The sequence below is a fragment of the Chionomys nivalis genome, chromosome 16 (assembly GCF_950005125.1).
Source record: "Chionomys nivalis chromosome 16, mChiNiv1.1, whole genome shotgun sequence".
NCBI lineage: Eukaryota > Metazoa > Chordata > Mammalia > Rodentia > Cricetidae > Chionomys > Chionomys nivalis.
This window is the reverse complement of record NC_080101.1, coordinates 1,048,634-1,070,073: the sequence shown is the minus strand read 5'-3', so window position 1 is coordinate 1,070,073 and position 21,440 is coordinate 1,048,634. Positions and strand designations below refer to the sequence as shown.

Below are 21,440 nucleotides of genomic sequence, written 5' to 3'. Positions count from 1 at the left end.
TGAAACCAACCAATCCCTGAGTAGGAAACCCAAAAAGCCCCTGATCAGAAAGCCAACTAATCCCTGAGCACAAAATCTAGTCAATCTAAGCTTGTCCAGACTCAAGAGGACCAAAATCTGACCAATTCCTTTCGTGAAAATCTTCTCCCTGGAAAAACTCTCCCCTAAAAAGCCCTATGAGATGGCACACACCTTTAATCCCAGCACTTAGGAGGCAGAGGCAGGCGGATCTTTGTGAGTTCGAGGCCAATTCTAGTCTACAAGAGCTAGTTCTAGGACAGGCTCCAAAGCTACAGAGAAACCCTGTTTCGAAAAACCTAAATAAATAAATAAGCAAACAAACAAATAAATAAACAAGCCACTCCTCTGCCTGTTCAGTTGGCAGCTGTCCTCCTCCACTGTGGCAGAGGTAGCCACTCTCTTGGACTTCTTCCTAAATAAATACCTTTCTTGTGAGAGTTTTGGGTGAAGATTTTCTTTTGCTGGTGCAGAGCAGAATCTCTGCTGGGAAGCTCCCTTAGGAGAGCAGGGCAGAAGCAGCAACTGATACCTCTGCTGAGAAACTCCTTTGGGAGTAGAGCAGAAGGAAAATCTTTTCACTGGAGAAAAAGCAGATTGCTACATTTCTGCAGGGGTTTCTCCCTTACAAAAGTGAAGCAGAAGTAACATCTACTCAGGCCAGAACTGAGTAGAAATGGATACCTCTGCTGGGAAACTCCCATAGGGGGTTGGAGCAGAGCACAGCTGTAACCACTTTCTCAGAGAGGAGCAGGATTGCTACATCCTATGGGGAGACCATCCCCCAACAGATCACAGCTTCAATTATAGCCTGACTTCCTGACAAGTCAGGATACCCTTTCCTCCAGAGTTGTGAGTATCCAGGATACCTTCCTGTCACAGCTTCTGGTATAGTCAGAATACCTTTCCCTCTGTGACTGTATATATCCATAATACCCTCTTCACAGTTTCATGTATAGCCTGATTTCCCAGACTTCCCAAAAAGTCAGAATACCTTTCCATCTGCAGCTGTAACACTAGCACAAACTACCACAGAACAGGTCACTAAAGAATGGGACACTCAATGGCCTTTCTTGCACAAAGTTCCAAATTACTTCCATATTTCTCCCCCAAATAACATGGTTATGCCTGTCATAGCAATACTCCACTCCTGGTATCAGTCTGTCTTTAGGTTTACTATTGCTGTAATGAAACACCATGTCCAGAGGCACTGGAAGATGCAAGTGTTTATTTTACTTAGCTTCCACACTGTAGTTCATTATCAAAGAAGTCAAGACAGGAACTCAAGCAGGGCAGGAACATGGAGGCCAAAGTTGATGCAGAGGCCATGAAAGGGTGCTGCTTACTGTCTTGCTCAACATGGCTTGCTAAGCCTATTTTCTTAAAGAATCCAGGACTACCAACCCAGTGATGTCACTATGCACAACAAATGGGCTGGTCCCTCTGCTATCAATCACTTAAAAAATCCCCTACAGGCTGTATATAGCCAGATCTTATAGAGGCATTTTCTTAATTGAGGCTTCTTCCTGCCAGACAACTTTTGAGTGTGTCAAGTTGACATAAAAAATATCCAACACAGGGTTTAATATCAAAATGCATAAAGGACTCGAACATAAGGACATTAAGAAAACAACTCAATTAAAAAGTGGAGTAAAAATCTAAATAGAATATTCCCATAAGAAGAAACACAAATAGCTAAGAAGCACAAAAGAATGTTCAGCATCCTTTATTATCACACAAAAACAAACAAAAACTTCTTTGAGCTTTCATCTTACACTAGTCAGAAAGGCCAAGATCAACAAAGCAAATGACAGCACATGATGGCAAAGATGAGGGATAAAGGGAAACACTCATCCATTGTTAGGGGACCTCATTGCTAGAAGGCAAATATCAGTAATGAGTGAATGGAATAAGTGCCTTTCTCTGGAGAGAATGGGAGAGCCTGTTTGGGGACATAGGGTGGCAAACTTTTAGCCACCAATAGGGCAAATTCTTGGAAAACCTCTAAAATTTGCACTGTATCATTTTGAAGTATAGATTAGCCTCAAATCAAAATAGGCTTTTGTTCCTTAATTCTGCTTATTGTTGGATGAATAAGATTTGTAAGCTAGTATACAACCAAGAACATTACATTTGCAGATGTACTATGTATTAGTTAGTGGTGCCACACTGGCCTATTGCTGAAATACTGGTCAATAATCTATACAACAACAAAAAAATAATGTTGCATAATTGGCTGCTTAAACTCTAAGAAAAAAAAGTCTCCATCTGTGAAAGAGAAAAAGACTCTATGATTTCGGCATTGCCCAGAAAATCTTATTCTAATATCACCTCCTCTACTATGCTTTTCCCTTCAATGTATAACTTTTATTTGGGGGGGGGGGTGTTGATTTTAATTTGGAAGTTTTGTGGGGTTTTTTAATTAAATATATCCTTAGGTATTTTTATACTTGTATATAATACATTCTGATTATTCTCATTGTCAATATCGCCTATCTCCCTCTTACCCCCAACAACTGACCTCCCTCAAAACAACAAATCCCCTTTTCACATTAATGTTTGGCTTGTTTTATGATGTTAGCCAGAGGAATCCATGTGAGCATGTATTTAGAGCTAACCATTAGAGTATGATCAGCTCATCAGTAGCTACATTAAGACACTGAAAATAACATTTGAAGTAGACCGTAGAAGTTACATAGATCTCTCATGCTCATTACTGGAAAATACTATGAAAATGGCCATCCTACAGATGGCAACCTACAGATTCAATACAATTCTAAACAAAACTCCAGGATCTTTCCTTACATATATAGAAAAAACAGACTTAAGATTCCATGTGGAATCACAAAAGGCTGCAGATAGTCAAACAATTCTGAACCAGAAGAATACTGCTAAAAGTATCATCACATCTGATTTCAAGTTATGATATAAAATTATATTAATAAAAATGGCATGATATTGGCAAAAAACAGAAACATAGATAAATTGAATAAAATCAAGGACTGATATATAGTTCAAATATATAATGTATAATTATACAGAGCCACCTGTCTCTTGACAAAGACACAGAAAAATTTACATGGGGGAGGACAGTATCTTATAACAAATAGTATGGTAGAAACTAGATGTAAACATGTAGGGAAATGAAAGAATAGTTTTACATCTCATTCTATTAGAAAATCACACCTGATTTTATTCTGCTAAGCCATTGACCAAAACAGCTTTTTTCATCAATTAATAAAATCAACATATATACAGAAGGACATCCCACATCAGACAACAATCAACACAGGTCACATCATGAAATAAAAAGCTTCTATACAGCAAAAGAATAAGTCAGGCAATTGAAGGTACTGTCTGTGGCATGGAAGAAAATCTTTTCAAACTATAAATATTACAGAAGAGGGGCTGGAGAGATGGCTCAGAGGTTAAGAGCACTGACTGCTCTTCCAGAGGTCCTGAGTTCAATTCCCAGCAACCACATGGTGGCTCACAGCCAGCTATAATGAGATCTGGTGCCCTCTTCTGGAATGCAAGCATACATGGAAGGAATGTTGTATACATAATAAATAAATAAATTAAAAAAATATTACAGAAGATATGTGTCCAGAATATAGAAAATTTTCAAAACAAAGCAAAAATTTTTTAAAATTCAAGCAATCAATTAAAAATGTTTTTTGAAGCTAAACAGAATTCTCAAAAGAAGAAATACAAGAGGAACAGTTTGAAAAGACATCCTTAATCATCTAGATAACTCAATTTTTAAATTTTTTTCTGACAAAAAAATCTCACTCTGAAATTAGGATAGTTCCAAACTCGCACTAATTCTATGGTAGACTCTCAAGTTATTAGATTTCAACATACTTAGCTCTTAAATGCAATCTGAGTTTGACTTGTTTGTTCAGAAATATTTTTTCTTATATTTCTTCAACAACAAAACTAAACAAAGCACCTCACAGAGTCTCTTCACTGCAATAGAGTTTGTAATCCTGGAGATATTCTAGAAAGCTGTCAAATCCTGCGTGACACAAAGAACTTAAATTACTGACAGACTCTTTTCTTCTTACTCGTTATCAATCCCCGTGCTGAAGGGAATTGCTCAGCTTTATTTGTAGACTGCCTGACTTGTGTGGCTATAAGAAAACTTTTATAATTATAATTGCCTACATGTAAGAACATGCCATTCAGAGCCACCTGACGTGGTCCCTTTGAGATAAGAGTAGTGTTGTGTAGCAATTTCATTTTCTTTTGTTCATAAAAAAAAATTCCAGCGGATCCAAATGTTTCTCTTTCTCTCTCCTTATTTCCAGTCACCACACCCATTTCAGAATTCAGGGGACAAAATATAAGCTTTGATTTAAAAAAAAATAACAAAATTTTATGACAACAAGTACTAAATTGAACAATTCTAAAATCAACTTAATTGTCTTGCCAATATTTGGATAATCAATAATATGAACAATATCACATGTGCTCTTCTTTGACCAACTACTAGTTTTCCTGAAGCCTGAATATTTCTTGAGGTAAGACTTACTTGAGGTTCCTGTACAGTCTCTGATCTAATGCAATGCCATCTTTCTGTCAGCTCCTTTGACGTGCTATCCCTACAGTTATCACTCCTTACTCAGAGCTTGTCAACACTGTCAAGTTCTGATGTAGGGACTCTGGCTGGGTAGAATTTAGCACACAGTTACTGCTCAGTATGCATTGTTCAAATGAATAGAAAAATTATAACGTATTAACGTGTGATCTCTTATCAGGTAGTGCGATTTTTATTTTAGAACATGATAACATAATTACTGTGGCTCTGGCTTTTTAAATACAAAAGGGATATTCCACTTAATAAACTTCAGAACTTCAGAAAAAAAGATGGATTCTGTGATCACAAACAGGTAGTATCAATTATGCTAATTTAAATGTGTGGTGTGTGTGTGTGTGTGTGTGACTTTCAACTATCCTATGGTTTAAACATACATTAATGATCCTGAGGAGAGATGATGCAAGGTATCATGAAATAACAGTCCAATTTAAACAAAATGGAGGTGGTGGGATGCATTAAAAAACCATAAGCTTGAAAAGCGATTATACAAACATTTAAATCCTCCAGTGTATCACAAGTTATTTGCTTCAGGCTTCCCTTGCTTCGTTTCCAAATATTTGTCTTTATTTTCTAACATTTTTGACAAGTCACACACTTAGAAAAGATATATATATATATATATATATATATATATATATATATATATACTACATCAAGGCTGTAAGCTCACTAAACAAAATGATTGTATTCAATTGCTTTTAGAAAACATACATAGTATATATTAAAATATTATACCTAATATTTTAACATAATATATTAAGTACAGGTAATGTATTTCAGATAAGTCATCTGCCTTTTTAATTCACATTAAAGCTACACGTTTACTGATATTACGCCAAGTAGTTTTATGAGTCCCAATTCAAATAACCATGTTATTCTAACCATTTAATGCCTTTAGTTCAAGCCTCAGTGACTATTCTTTGCTTTGACATAGTTGGACAGCTTGGAACTGATGGATAACATGGCTGACTAAACATTCAGAATTGTAGGACCAGGAGACATATCCCCAAAAGACCTCTCTGAAGGCTGCAATTGTCATTTGAGGATACTATAAAAGTGATCTGGGTTGCTAAAAGCAAAGCAAATTGTTAAGAAGCCTTTTGTTCTTTCCAAAAATTATATAATTAAAAATCATATAGCACAGAGTAAGAAAATTATTTCACAAAATAGTGCTACTACATGGGTAAGTTATAAACCTGGAAATTGTTGTGGAATATTACTTTCACTAGGCAAAGATGTGTTGTTTTGCCTCTCACCTAAGGAACCTGGTTGGTCTAATAAAAAGATGAATGGCAAATAGCTAAGCTGTAGAGGAGTATTCAGGACTAACAGCGGAGAGAACAAGTAGGAGGGGGAATCTACATTTGAGGAGAGAATGGAGAGAGAACAAGGGAAAAAGAAAGGGAGATTACCAAGACTAGTCAGTCTGGTAGCCACCAGTCAGTCAGACATGGAAGTAGGACATACAGACTGAAAGAAAAGTAATAAGTCCCAAAGCAAAACCGAGATGAAGAGAAACAGCTTGATATAAGTTATAAGAGCTAGTGGGACAAGTATAAGATAAGGTTAAGTATCCATAATTAATAAGTCTCTGTGATTTGGAAACTGGTTGGTGACTAAAAAGAAAAAGCATGAAGCAGGAAACTTCTATATTCAAAAGAATAGCCTGGCTTCTCTTTTCTCTAAATAATCTTATGCCTAGCTAATTTGAGATACCAGAGTCTAGATGGGCATTATTAAAACATTGTTGTAGGGAGAAAACCTTCAAAATTCCATGTTGAACATATTAAATACAGCATGTGATTTGATACCAAATTTAACAAAAATACAATTGTCTTTCAATTTCTTTCAACAACTCCTGGAAAACAGCAATACACCATACCCAACTTCTATACCTGGCCAGGTCATATATATATATGACAGAGTGTGCCAGAGCCTCCTCTCCAGATACCCTCTCAAACCCTTCATTATATAGCCTGGGTCCAGCTATAAGTACTCCAGATTATTATGGACAGTCCTATTTATAACACCACCGCAACCTCTAGGTTCTGACCAAATCCCCTGGCATCTACCCACAAGAACTTAGGACTTTTCGTGACAAAGAGGCACATCTGCTCCTGGCAGCTCCAATCTACTTCAAGAGGATGATGGGAACCAAAGAGGTTCCTATGGAGTTGATTAGCCATTTGGGCAAGAAACTGCTCTCTCCTGGACTGTTTGATGGTATGCTGTATGAACTGGACATACAGGACCCACAGAAAATGATGGCTGAACTTGTCTAAAGGAGGTGAGACAGACCTTCAGGGTTCCTGCTTCATAAAAGAGTCTGCCATACATTCTACAGGACATACAAGAAAGTAACTGACAAACTGATAATTTAGGCAGAATTGTCTTTGAAATTTTCTGCTTTATGGAAAAGTTTGCCAAATGCTATTGACCTGTAGGCTGAAGATGGGTGCCCCAATGTTACAGAGAACTTTGGGTGACTGTCCAGGCAGCAGCAAAATGTCTCTGTCAAATCTAGAGTTTTGGAAGTTGCTTACAATGTACTTTCTGTTTACTTAGGTAATATATCTTTCTGGAGTCTTTGATGGAGTTGAAGAAAGATAATTATAATTTTAAAAGATTAATTAGATGTAAAGCTTTAGACTCAAAAAGATAGGATAAATCGAAGAATTTTCCTTAATTTGCCAAATGTAAATGGACTAAATATTGTAACTATAATTCTTGCTTGATAACTGTTTTGTTGTATGTAATTTTACTATGTTAAAATTAAAACTTTCCTTTTTATTTAGACAGAAAAAGAAATGGTGTGGGAAGTCCTTCTGTATATGTGTTGCTTTTATTGGTTAATGAATAAAGAAGCTTCTTGGGCCTATGACAGGGCAGAATGTATCATAGCAGGAGTTCCAAGCAGAGATAGAAAAGAAGATGGAGTCAGAGAGACACCATATAGCCCCCAATTGACAAAGATGCCAGAACTTTACCCAATAAGCCACAGCCATGTGGGGATACAGAGATTAATAGAAATAGGTTCATTTAAGATATAAGAGTTATCCAGAAATATGCCTAAGCTAATAGGCCAAGTAGTATTGTAATTGATAAAGTTTCTCTGTGATTATTTCGGGTTTGGGTGGCTGGGAAACAAATAAGCAGCCTCCACCTACAGGAAATGTGAAGAATTGTAGGCTTTGTCTTTTTCAAACCCTTGTAAAACTGTATTGAAGCTACTCCCTGGAATTCCAGGCAGGACCTGATAGAATCTATCCTGGTCAGTATCAAAGCTTGCTTCACATTTGATTCAAAATCGTGAAACTGTTTTTTCTTTATCTCAGGATTAACAGAACCCCTGCCTAGAGAATTGTCCAGGTAACAATTGCAATGTATCTTCCCAATCAATTAATGTGAGAATGATAATTTCCCAGAGATATATCCAGACTCCCATTTGCCAGGTGATTCCCGACAGTCACATTGATAATTAACACTATCATAGCGATTGGACTTTATTTGCATAGTGGTTTTTCTTTGTTTTAACTTTTACTTATTATTATATGTGTATGTTTATGCGTGTGACTGCTTCTCTGTGTGCACATCGCATGCTGCAGCTATCCAGAGGACAGAAGATAATGTCGTACTCTGGAACTGGAGTTACTATAGGCAATTATGAACTGCCCAGTGTGGGTGTTAGGAATTGAAGCCAGGGCCTCTGCAGAAGCAGCAAGTGCTCTTAACTACTGAGCCATCACTAGCCAATGTTTTTCAAACATACAGAAAGTTTAAACTCCTATTTTTCACAGTGTGTCCTTTTAGATCACAGTACACATGAATCATGCCTGTATGTTTTTGTTTATATTGATTTGTTTTGTAATACAGTCAGGGTCAACTCTGCTGAGGCTTGAAGATTATTTTTTCACTCTTAGAGATCTATGAAATTTCTTTTTTCAGACTCCTAATTAAATTTCCAATTGTTAAAATGCAACAACAAAGCACGTTGTGCCCCATGAATTTGCCATTTGACAGATAGACACTGAGGCTGTTGCGTAGAGGTCAGGTAGACAAGGACTCCTCACCTTCAAACTCTCAGCTATTGACATTGCTATTGCAATGTGGCTGGAAGGTCTGCTCTGCCCCCTGAACTAGGAAGATTGCACATTTTTCTGCTACTTCATTTCAGGAGACTCCTTTCCCCTGACTCTATCAAGGTTCTGTAGCCTAAAGTTGCCACAGGAGTGTCTCATTCCTTGCTCACTATTGTTCATAGTGGATCCTCTGCTAGCTGCAGGCCAAGAAAAGCCGATGCCATCCCTTCAGGCAATCTCTCAGCATCTCCATCCACAAATCTGTAATATTGTTCTCACTTCACAATAAATGTTGTACTTAAATGGAGTTTAAGCCTTATTCTATTGAAATAGTCTCAGGAACGACTGTAGAATATTTTTCAGTGTACTGAAACACTGGTTTCAAAACAAAGACCTAAATTTATAGAGTGGGAAAGGATCAATGATCAGGATTTAAAAAAATAATAACCCTCCAGGTGATTCCACTGTGTCGTCTAAGCTGATTATCATCTTAAAAGTTGTGATTTCCTCAGTAGCCAGCCAGATGTTTTTATGCCCTGATTCTAGAGCTTAGCCCTTTCATCTGTCTGTGTTACTGTTGACTAAGAGAATCCATTTAAAATATCTTTCTCCTTCTCAAAGGAAGATGGTCTGTGTTTTCTTTTAGGAAGCTATGATGCCTGGAGTACAGAGGAAAGGTCATACCAGTAGAGCCATTTCATCTTCCTCTAATATCTATAGCATCAACAAGACAATAGTAACAGCTTAGAAAAGCCTAAAGGAATCTTGAATACCATTTTTTATAATGATGTTTAAAATAGTTAAAATCTCTGAAATATTATAGCTTATATCAATAAATAATACTTCAAGTTGGGAGACTAGGTGGTCAATCTAATGCATTTTTTAAAGTATTACCTAAATTCTAGTACTGACTAGAATCTTTATTTAGCAATAATATATCTTAAATATCTTGTTCTGGGAATTAATGACACTTTATACAGTTATAATTTCATTTTTCCCTGTAATACATATTTTCAGCTATTATCTGTTTTCATTACTGCTGTTAATACACTTGCTCATTGCTCATTCAAATCAGAAATTTAAAAAATAGTATATATTTCTTTCTTTCTAATGGTTACATTAAAGAAAATAATGCTTTTAATAGGCAATTTAAGGAATACTTATTTTTAGAAATTACCCAATTATTGAATTTTTTGATTAAGACATTTTATAAAATAGGATACATCTGACATTTAATTTAATATTTCCTTCAAAATAATCCAAATTCTGCATTTCTTAACTTAGTAGTTATGAAGGCACAGAAAGAAATGTCACAGCTAATCATTCAGCAGTATTAATGGTTTCCTCTCAACTTAAGCACATTAATTTTAGTCTGCAGTTTAATGGAAATAGTTACCCTCATTGAGAAAAAGAATCTAAATCCACTACAAATAAATTCTTAAACTTTATTTGAATTTTTTGTTAAAATAAACTTTTAGTTTTTGTTTTATGCTTAACAATTTTTCTGGAACTAAAATAGTAAAAATACAATAACATTTTTATATAAATCAAATAAAATTATAAATATTCATGATTGTAAATATACCTTAATTTTTACTTTTAAAATAAGTCACATTTTAAATAAATTTATCAGTAATGGTGGTTCCACAATTCTGTATATCATTATTGTTCTCCTTAATGGCTATCATTTCTTTAAAACTTATTTTCACTCTTGAAATAAGCTGAAAATATGCACTTATTAAATAATCTGTCATAATGTTTTAAAAAGTGTGGGCGTCAAACTTGTTGGATAAAATATGAAGTATTTTAAAACCACTGTTACTATTATACACATTAATTTTATATCAAGCTTAGAAAAAGAGTCATGGCCATAGTCTCCACTCTCCTTATGCCACATGTTTCCCAGCCCCGTCTTCACTGTATGTGTTACCATTTGTCCCACTCTAAATCCATCTGAGTCTTTTCCACAATTATTCCAACTAGAAAAAAATCACTTTTTTATTCTCTCCTGTCCCAGAGCTGTTAAAAGTGAAAAATCATGCCAGTTATGCTCCTTTACAGACAAGGATTAGAAATTTGACGTCCACACATCTAGATATTTTATTTAATCTTCCCCATGACCAGCCTCATCCTTCCTCTGGTGACATAGATGGGCCAATAGGCAATCCTTATTTTATTTTATTTATTCCTTTGAGTAGGATTTCTATTCTTATACCCAAAAGTCTGGACTAATGACTGTTCATAAATATTAATCACAGTGAAGGGACTGGTGCTTACAGCTGAAGGCCATGCTTGTCATACTCTGTACTAGCAGGGGACCTAATATACAATAGATATTAGGTTACTGTTAGTTAAATTAATTAGTGAAAAAAAGAATTAACACAAACAATTGTGGTTATAGTGTCTAGTACAAAATTTAGCATTTCTTGGCATATATTTCACTATACATTTAATTCAAAAGCATTATAACCTTGTACTACAATTCAAATTTCTCATAAAGATATTTCTTATTATAGACCAAAGTGCCCTCAAAGTTCAAAGAATGTGAATTTGAATGAATGTTCAAAGACATGGATTGACCTTCAGTTTGCATATTCTGAATAAAAATCATCTGTGTACTGATTTGTACTTCTCAAATTATAGAAATTACATTTGCTCTTAAAAATGTAAACTGTTAGTCTAGTTCACTGTGATAAGTGAATTGTTTTTTTCACATTTATAGATATAATTCTCAGGAAATTATATCCAAGTCTCTGAAACGTTATTTAAAAGAAATTAAACTGTCAGTAGAGATACTAAAGTTCTAATTGGTGATCAAAAATATTATAAAATTACAATAGGATTACTTAAAGCAGAAGTCCTAACTATTAACATAAACATTAGCATTTTCTTCTAATTTATTCATAATCACAATGTTTTATTGGTACAGAATCTAGGTATAATACTGCAAGTATGCCCACTTGAATGAATTAAAGATATTTAAAACACTGACTATGGCTATTCGACTCGTTTATTTTAAAAATAATCATCATTAAGATTCCTAAGAATAGATAAATCTGTTGTCATAGGGTAATAATACAACAATGTAGAGAAAACCCTGGCACTGTAAATTTTGTCTTCTGATTTTAACATGGAAGACATTAAATTGTGCAGCCCCCTTAAATATAATGTTATTTTATGTGGTCCCTTCTTGTATCTTTTTTTCCCCTTTATGTTGCTATTTAAACTTTTAGGGGAAAAAAAAGAATTCCTTGACAGATGCTATGCTGGTTAGTGTTAACTGTCAACTAGACACAGCCAAGAATCACCCAGGAAAAGCAGCAGGGTGTCCTTCGAGAAAGTTTGTGAGTAATTGTCTTATTGTTAACTTAAGTGAGAAGACCCAGACCACTATGGGAAGCACCATTCCCTAAGCAGGTGTCTCTGACCAATGAAAGGAGACAGGCAGCTGAAAGTTAACAAGCAAGGATCCATGTGTTTGTTCTTTGGGGGCTGTTGGTGGGATGTGAGGCTCTAAGTTCCAGCCTTTAAACTCTGCAACAATTCTTTGTAACCAGGAATTGCAAACCAAATAAATCCCTTACTATATTGCTTGTTTTGTTTGTTTGTTTGTTTGTTTGTTTGTTTGTTTGATGCAGTGTCTTTCTGCTAAGTAGTCTATCAGTCTGGCTGACCTGGAACTTGTTATGTAAAGCTGGTTGGCCTTGAACTCACAGAGATCTACTTGTCTCTTCCTCCCAAGCACTGGGTTTAAAAGTATGTGCTATCATTTTCATCTTCCTATATTGCCTTTTATATTTTCTCATAGCAACAAAAATGAAACTACGATAGATTGTATAATTACATAAAACACCAATGCCATCCCTAAAAAATTGTAGTAGTAAGAGCTAGTATGATTCAAAAGCTCTTTCAAGGTAGAACAGTGAACTACCTTATTAAACTTGTGCTCTTTTTCTGAATAAAAACTGAAAGTCATTAAGACATTTTTAAAGCTACATTGATACTTTTTGGTAAAATGAAAATTCAAACTCCAGACTTCAGGGTCAAAATTCATTGTTCTTTGAAAGCAAAACAAAATACAGCTGCTTTTGTACTTGATTTCTTGCATCCTAAAATATTCTAGAAATTTACCTTCTCATATATTCCCAAGTAAAATAAAACTCAGATAGTGACAACAATTTCAAACCATTTTGATATCATTCTTGACCTGTTTTTCAAAGTTCAAGTAGAAATGATTTTCAATGTCTCAGTCAGGTCTTCTATTTTTATTAATGAGAAACTGCTCCAGGGAGCTTCACTCCTTCTGAGAGACACTGCACGTGACAGAGTTCCTCCAGTCTTTAGCAAATGCTCTGGCATCATTCCTCTTTCTGGCTGCCCAGAGTCAAGCAGTTGTCTGGCTTAGCATCAGAGTCATCTTATACGTGTGTTAGATGAATTATACAGGGAGAATATAACAATAATAACAGACATTGGTGTTGGTCTATACTATCAATAACACCTAGTGTCACTGTTTAGGCCTCAGCCATGACTAGGCTCAGGCTTCAGGGGAGGTTTTCATCTTCTGTCCACCACTGTCCCTAAGCTTGACGTGGGATTCACCTCTGTAATCTGTGAATACTATTGGTTAATAAAGAAGCTGCTTTGGGCCTATTACAGCACAGAATAGGGCAAGGCAGGAATTCCAAGCAGATAGAGGAGGAAAGTGGAGTCAGAGAGAAGCCATGTAGCTGCCCAAGGAGAAAGACACCTGAGGGAGACCACTGGAACCTTGTTGGTAGGCCACAACCTTGTAGTGATGCACAGATTAGTAGAAATGGGTTAATTTAAGTTGTAGAGCTGTTTGGCCAATAGCTTAAGCATATTTTTAGCTAAACAGTTGTAATAAATACAGTTTTTCTGTGATTATTTTGGGTCTGGCCATCCAGGAAATAAATAAGCAGCCTCTGCCAATATAAGCAGACTAGTTTTATTTTAACTAGACACAAGAGTCATTTTGGAAGAGGGGATCTCAACTGAGAAAATGTTCCCACTAGATTGGCCTATAGGCAAATTGGTGATGTATTTTCTTGGTTGAAAACTTACATGAGAGGACCCAACATAACACTATCACAAACTGGAGTCACACAAGACCAGCAGGAAGCCACTGGCTTCCAGCTCTAAGGTCAAGTGCTGTTAGGATCACCGCCATTAAGACAAGGAGATCAAACCTGTCCAAGGAAAAAGAGGGTAAGAAATTAAACTCCCCTTTCTTGTTCATAATAGTCTTGGTCAGATATCACATAGTTCAATAAAGCCACAGGTTAAGCAATGTTTTCAAGGAGGAAATCTCATGAGGGAACACTTCTCAACATAAGTAAAATACTTACATTATTAAATTATTTCCAATGGCTGATCTATGTTATTTGTATGTATGTGCATATACACATTTGTAAGACCAGTAACTGAGTTCAAATTTTATAATACACTGTGGATTTCAACTCAATTTGAAATGTGTTTATGGTTCTTTTGAGGTATACTGCTTGTTTAACCTCAAGAATATAGATTAATGTTCAGTAATAAAATAGGAAAGTGTGATTTTACTTTTACCATGAGACATTCACTGAATTCTATCAAATGCCTTTAATATCTTCTTTTGAGAAGTGTCTTTTAGAGTTTTTGTTCATTATTTACTCATTTTGTTTTCTTGCTAATGATTTAAATTCCTCCCGTATTTTGGGTATCAATCGTGCACGTCAAGTGTGGATTTTTGGCCAGACCACTGATGTGTTCTCACTCTCTTTTTCTTTGAAATGTGTCTTAGTTTAACAAAAGCCACTTGTCTATTTTTTATTTTGCTTGCTCTGCTTTTTGATATGTATCTAAAACATGTAACATAGTTTTTACTTCTTTTGTCTAAAATTTGTGTGGATATTTTCAGGTTTGGGTTTAGGCTATTACTTCACTTCTAACGATTGACTATTTTCCTTCTAATCCTTAAATAATTTTATTTTAAGGTACTATGTTAGTTAAGGATTGTGTGCAATCTCTCTCATTGTACATAAAGTTTAAAAGTTCATTGGCCTTTCCTGCTTGTTGGTTTTTTGTCAGTTTGACACAAACCTGGTCATAGTTTGGAAAAACAAATCTCAATTGAGGTAAGTCTGTGGGAACATTTTCTTGGTTAACAGTTGATGTGGGGAAGAGCCTGCTGTAGGTATTACCAACCCTGGGGTATAGTCCTGAATTGTATAAGAGGGCAGGCTGAGCAAACCATGGAAAACAATCCAGAAATCAGTGGTGCTTTGTAATCTCTGCTTTATTTCCTGCCTCGGATTGCTGCCTTAGCTTCCCCCTGATGATGAACTATACCCCGCAACCCAAATAAAACATGTCCTCGCCAAGTTGTTTTTGGTTACAGTATTTTATCACAATCAAAGCCTAACTAAGATACCATCTTTCAATGTACTACCTTTTTTCAAAAAGAAAAATTTTCTAACCTCGTATTGAATTTTGTGTCTTCAAACAATTCTTCGACTTTTATACATTCATCCACAATTTCACCCACAAGATGTCTGCCATTTGTAGGTCTAGTGTATCCCTGAGGAAAAACACAGCTACACACCAGGTCTCTGGACTTAAAGAGGGAAGAATTTCACCCATGAGCTGCCCTCTGTTTCAAGCAATTTTTCAATTTTTATACAATCATCCACAATTTTCCAGTTGATAGCACTTTAGTTTTCTTCACAGATTCTGCTTGTGCTCATTCCTATCCCACAGTGGTTTCTATTTAGAGTATCAGCAGTATTTTCCACTGAATGATGTAGGCACGTGGTTCAGGACTAGCAAACCAGAGAACAGTGAAAATCCATGGGTATAATTTAATCAACTAGAGTATGGTGAGTTTCTGTTCAGGTTCTTTTAAAAGACTACTTCATTCCTCTCCTAAAACTTAAGTACATGAATACAGTCTGTCTACATCTACCACAAGAAGTATGAAAATGAAAACAATCCACAAAAGGTAAGGCAGACCCATAGAAGGAAACTGGCTATCAAGATAATAGTTTGGGGGCTGGAGAGATGGCTCAGAGGTTAAGAGCATTGCCTGCTCTTCCAAAGGTTCTGAGTTCAATTCCCAGCAAACACATGGTGGCTCACAATCATCTGTAACAGGGTCTGGTGCCCTCTTCTGGCCATCAGGCATACATGCAGACAGAATATTGTATACATAATAAATAAATATTTTTTTTAAAAAAGATTATAGTTTAAGCCTGAGAGTGGCTTTCCTCCCAAACATTCCAGAAAAAAAAATCCCCATGCTTGTTAAACTAATTTGGTTGGATGATCAGGCACATAAACAAATCAATGCTGTGTGTTTTCCTGATGTGTTGTGTATTTTATACACTATAATAGTCACTGTTATTCTGCTATGTTATAATAGTAAGATGGGCAAACACATAAAAACAAAGTTTTTGTTTCCTTTATATATTTTATATTTTACATAGATACATAAAATCCCCTAAATATATAATTTATGCATATGTGGCCTGGTATTAGAAAGGAGACTAGGGGAGTAAATATCAGAAGAGAGCACAGAGAAGGGGTGTGGGGATGTGGATATGTCACAGGACATGATATACTTGAATAAAATTGTCATTATGAAACTCAGCATACCTATGCAATATAAATACATGCCAGTCCTAAAAAGCACACATTCACACATAAATTTTATTTTCAAAAGAAGACATATTACCTTTTTTCATCCTGCCGGAAAATTTTAGGAAATACTGTTTTTTCATGCAAGAATATTTGAGGATATTGCTTGATGAATGTATTGTGAGCTGTCAAATTAAGGGAAGAATGTCGGCTTAAGAAAAAGAGAGAAAATAAGTGTAAGTATAACACACAATAATTGTTTTAAAAGAGCTCTAATACTATATATTAATTCTGTATCAATTTTATTTCAAGCATTTTATTACTGCAATTGAATAAAGCTGTTATTTAATATAACATAATGAAAGTTACTCCAAAATGATTCTGAATTCTCTTACAAACTTGTAACCTAAGAGTGTAGTTTTCTAAATTTTTGCAATGATTAATGAAAACATCATACACTATTATTTAGGTCTGTAGTAAAGAACTGTTGTGTGAAAAATCTCAGCATTTCCCACTCTGGAATAATGTAGGATAGGTTTGATAAGTGGAAGTTCAGTTATCTTTTACAGATAAATCATAAACTCCTTTTGTGGATAAGGGTAGACTTTTCTACTTTAAATGCCCTCTCCTACATGATTCTTCCACTGTAGACATAACAATGAAAAAGAGCTATGGAAATAGGGCAAATTGTCATAAAATGTTGGATAATAGCTATTCTTTCTAGAAAATCTGCCCCATTCAATTTTCAAGTGACCACCATCTAAAATATTGTCAATACCCAAAATGCCAAACATTCATCTTGATAGCTCATTTCAATAATTAGTAAAAATAGTCATCTTCAAATTGAACATTCACAAAATCTTGGTCAATATTTGCTTCATGATAACGAATAAAAAAAATCCCTCAATAAAAGTCTTTTTCTTGTTTTCCTGTGAATGCAAGCAGTGACACATTGAAATATTTGCAGCAATTTCTTTTTCTCCGGGCTATCTTTTCTAAAACATTGTATTGATATTTCACACAAAATAAATTATATATAACCAAAATCTTATTTTATTTACCTCGATCCAAACAGTAAAATGTAAGTGTGATTTAATTTAACTTTGGGCATTTTAGTTCTTTTCTCACATCATGTATATATACTGATTAAGTATCTACTCAAAATCTGTGCACTTATGTCTGTGGAGGATTTCCAAAGATCTCCCATATGTGTATTTGGAAACTCACATTCAGTAATCATCTGTTAATTTCTTTAAGGACTTATTCTATCCCATATACTGAAGTAAGTTTTCATTGCATATTTGTATAACCTACTGATGTTGATATATAAATATTTACATATAAAATACTATCACTTTAATAGTTAGTAACACCATATAACTAGGATGTGAGAGATATTTAATAAAAATTAAAATTTAACTGACTCGAAGTCCCATTTTCTTAACCTCTAGGATATGGTGACCCAAGTAAAAATGCAAATTATTTCTTGTTACGTCAGGCCATATTTTAACCAATTTACACATAGCACAACATTTAATTATTACATGTCTGTTTGTTTCAATACTCTTATCCACATTTCATACATGTAGAACTTGATATTCAAAGAAATATAATAGTATTTCTTCTTTATTTACATGTAGACCATGGTGTATGTCTTAGAACATTATCTGAACTGTGAATTGGATCGATCGTCTTAGGAATGGATTAAAAATAGTTTCTCCCAATTTACTTTTGTCTATCACCTTCTACAGGTGTGACAGACATCTCCTTAACCTAATTCTTGGGAATTTCCAACATAAATTGGATGGTATACATGAATCCAGTTTTTACCATTTGGGCATTTGAAAACAATGTGTCCAAACAGTGCTATCAAGTGCTATGTCTGAGGATGACACAATTCTCAGCAAATCCACAAGTGTCCTTATGATACTGATGATATGTGTTCTATGCCAGAAAAATTACACTGGTGGTATATTCCTACCTCTGTATCTCCTATATTCAAAAACCATGACACTAAATGATTAAAGTACACAAGAAGGTACAATAAGGGAAGAACTGGTAAAGTGAAGCAAACATGCTCTCAAAAAGGGATTCATGGCCCATTCATTAAAAGTAACAAAATATCTTTGAGTAACTCTAACAAAATAAGTGTATGACAAGTGTATAACCTGTATGACAAGAACTTTAAAACTTGGAAGAAAGAAATTGAAGACACCAGAAAATGGAAAGACCTCCTATACTCATGAGTAGGTAGAATTAACATAGTAAAAATGACAATATTAACAAAAGCAAGCTACAGATTCAATGCAATGCCCAGCAAAATTCTTCAGAGATCTTAAAGGAACAATACTCAACTCTGTATGGAGAAGCAAAAAAATAAAAATAAATAAATAAAAAACAGGATAGGCAAAATAATCCTATACAACAAGGAAACGTCTGGAGGTATCACAATCCCTGACTTCAAACTGTACTACAGAACTACAGCAATGAAACAGTCTGGTGCTGACATAAAAACAGACAGGAGGACGAACTGAATCAAATTGAACACCTGGATACCAATCCACACACCTGATTTTTGACAAAGAAGCAAAAAGCTTATAATGTAAAAAAGAAAGCATATTCAGCAATGGTGTTGGTGTAACTGAATATCAACATGTAGAAAAATGAAAATAGATCCATATCTATTGCCATGCACAAAACTCAAGTCCAAATGGAAAAAGACCTCAACATAAAGTCAACCTCATTGAACCTCATAGGAGAGAAATTGAAAAGTACACTTGAATACTTTGGCATAGGAGACCACTTCCTAACCCCAGTAGCACAGACATTGAGAGTAACAACTAATAAATGGGACCTACTGAAACTGAGAAGTTTCTGTAAAGAAAAGGATATGTATGATCAATAATAACAGCAGACTACAGAATAAGAAAAGATCTTCACTAACCCCACATTCAACAGAGGACTGATCTCAAAAATATACAACAAACTCAAGAAGTTAGCCATCAAAAGAACAAATTATCCAATAAAAAAATGGGGTACAGAACTAAACAAAGAACTCTCAACAAAGGAATCTCAAATGGCTGAAAGATACTTTAAAAATGCTCAACATCATGGTCTATTATGTTCAGCAAGTCCGGTTTTATCCCATGGTTTTTCAGACCCATAATAGACAATGAGGACTACTGAGAACTCAAGAACAATGGCAATGGGTTTTTGATCCTACTGCATGTACTGGCTTTGTGGGAGCCTAGGCAGTTTGGATGCTCACCTTACTAGACCTGGATGGAGCTGGGTGGTCCTTGGACTTCCCACAGGGCAGGGAACCCGGATTACTCTTAGGGATGATGAGGGAGGGGGACTTGATGGGGGAGGGGGAGGGAAATGGGAGGTGGTGGCGGGGAGAAGGCAGAAAACTTTAATAAATAAATAAATAAATAAATAACAAAAAAAATGACATATGGCTTGCTATACTTAAAGAATCATGTTGTATAAAATAAACCCTTTCAAATCTATTTTATTATCTGAATCATGGAGACAAACACTAAAAGCTAAATGTTATAAATAAAATAGATGGAGAATATAACCAGTCTACTTTTCCCCTGGTAAGTTGTCATGGTGACATCAATTATGTGAGCTAAGTAAATGGAGATGATCCTGTCTCATATTGTTACAACAAATATGTAATGAAATGTTGCTTTTAAAAATGTAAAAACATCTGTATTTTCCAGAAATTATCTAATTAACCTACTTGAACGAAGTTGCATGTTTTTCGGTATATGTATGTGCAGTTTGTTTTGAATTGTATAAAAAATAAAGATTAAAAAAGAAAAAAAAGATAAAAAAAATGCTCAATATCTTTACCCATCAGAGAAATACAAATCAAAACAACCTGAGATTCCATCTTACACCTGTGAGAATGTCCAAGAACAAAAACACTGATGACAGTTTATGCTGGATAGGATGTGGGGTAAAGGGAACATTTCTCCATTGCTGGTGGGAGTATAAACAGGGTACAGCTGCTTTGGAAATCAGTATGGCAGTTTTTCAGAAAATTAGGAAACAACCTACCTCAAAACCCAGCAATACCACTTTTGAGTATATACCCAAAGGATACTCAATCGTACCACAAGGACATGTGCTCAACTATCATAGCAGCATTATTTGTCATACCAGAACCTGGAAACACACTAAGTGTCCCTTAAATGAAGAATGGATAAAGAAAATGTGGTACATTAACACAATGGAGTACTATACAGTGGAAAAAGAATATAACATCTTAAAATTTGCAGGCAAATGCATGGATCTAGAAAACATCATATTGAGTGAGGTATCCAGACCCAGAAATACAAATATAGTATATACTCACTTATAAGTAGGTTTTAGACATAAAATGAAGAAAAGACAGCATATAATTCACAACCCCAGAGAACCTAGACAATAAATAGGACCCTAAGAGAGACTCGCATGGATCTAATCTACATGGTAAATAGAAAAAGACGAGATCTCCTGAGTAAATTGGGAGTGTGGGGACCATGGGAAAGGATAAAAGAAGAGGGGAAAGTGAGGGAGGGGAGTGGTGCAAATGTACAGCTCAGTAAAAACAAAAAATAAAAATTGTACTTTATGCATACATATATGTATATCTACAAATACAACAAAAAGAATTGTAAGTTAATATAATATAATACCTGAAATTTAGGCAATTGTTGTCTGTATTTTTAAACTATAAAATAAAGTAAAAGACTTCTCAAGTTATGCATTTTGATTTGAGAAACAAAAATTAAATAGAATCTGTTTACAAAGACCTAATAACACATGTTTTATTATATAATTTTTAGCAGGAACATGAATTTTTAGTTTTAAATGGAGAGTGGAAAAAATAAATAAAAGTACAATTTAAAAACTAATAATTTAGAAGCCCAATGTAGTCAGTTCCTATAATTGCTTTTACCTATAACTGCTTTTACCAAAGGCATAAATCTAAACTCTCATTTTAAATCTTACATGTAGATAATTGCCAAGACTGATTTTTATTTCCCTCCAAAACCATATCATATACTGAAGCCTTAAACCTCAATGTGCCTGTATTTGGTGACTTACAAATACAA

The 21,440-nt window shown here is 34.9% G+C and overlaps 1 protein-coding gene across 1 annotated transcript in view; it reads right to left on the bottom strand.

Annotated features, from left to right (window-relative positions):
* Window positions 1-21,440, bottom strand: part of Cnbd1 (cyclic nucleotide binding domain containing 1) — a 251,231-nt gene that overhangs the window by 207,718 nt on the left and 22,073 nt on the right. The window contains exon 3 of the mRNA XM_057791198.1: window positions 16,430-16,543. Coding sequence (XP_057647181.1) covers window positions 16,430-16,543 — 114 coding nt within the window. The remainder of the gene's footprint in view (window positions 1-16,429; window positions 16,544-21,440) is intronic.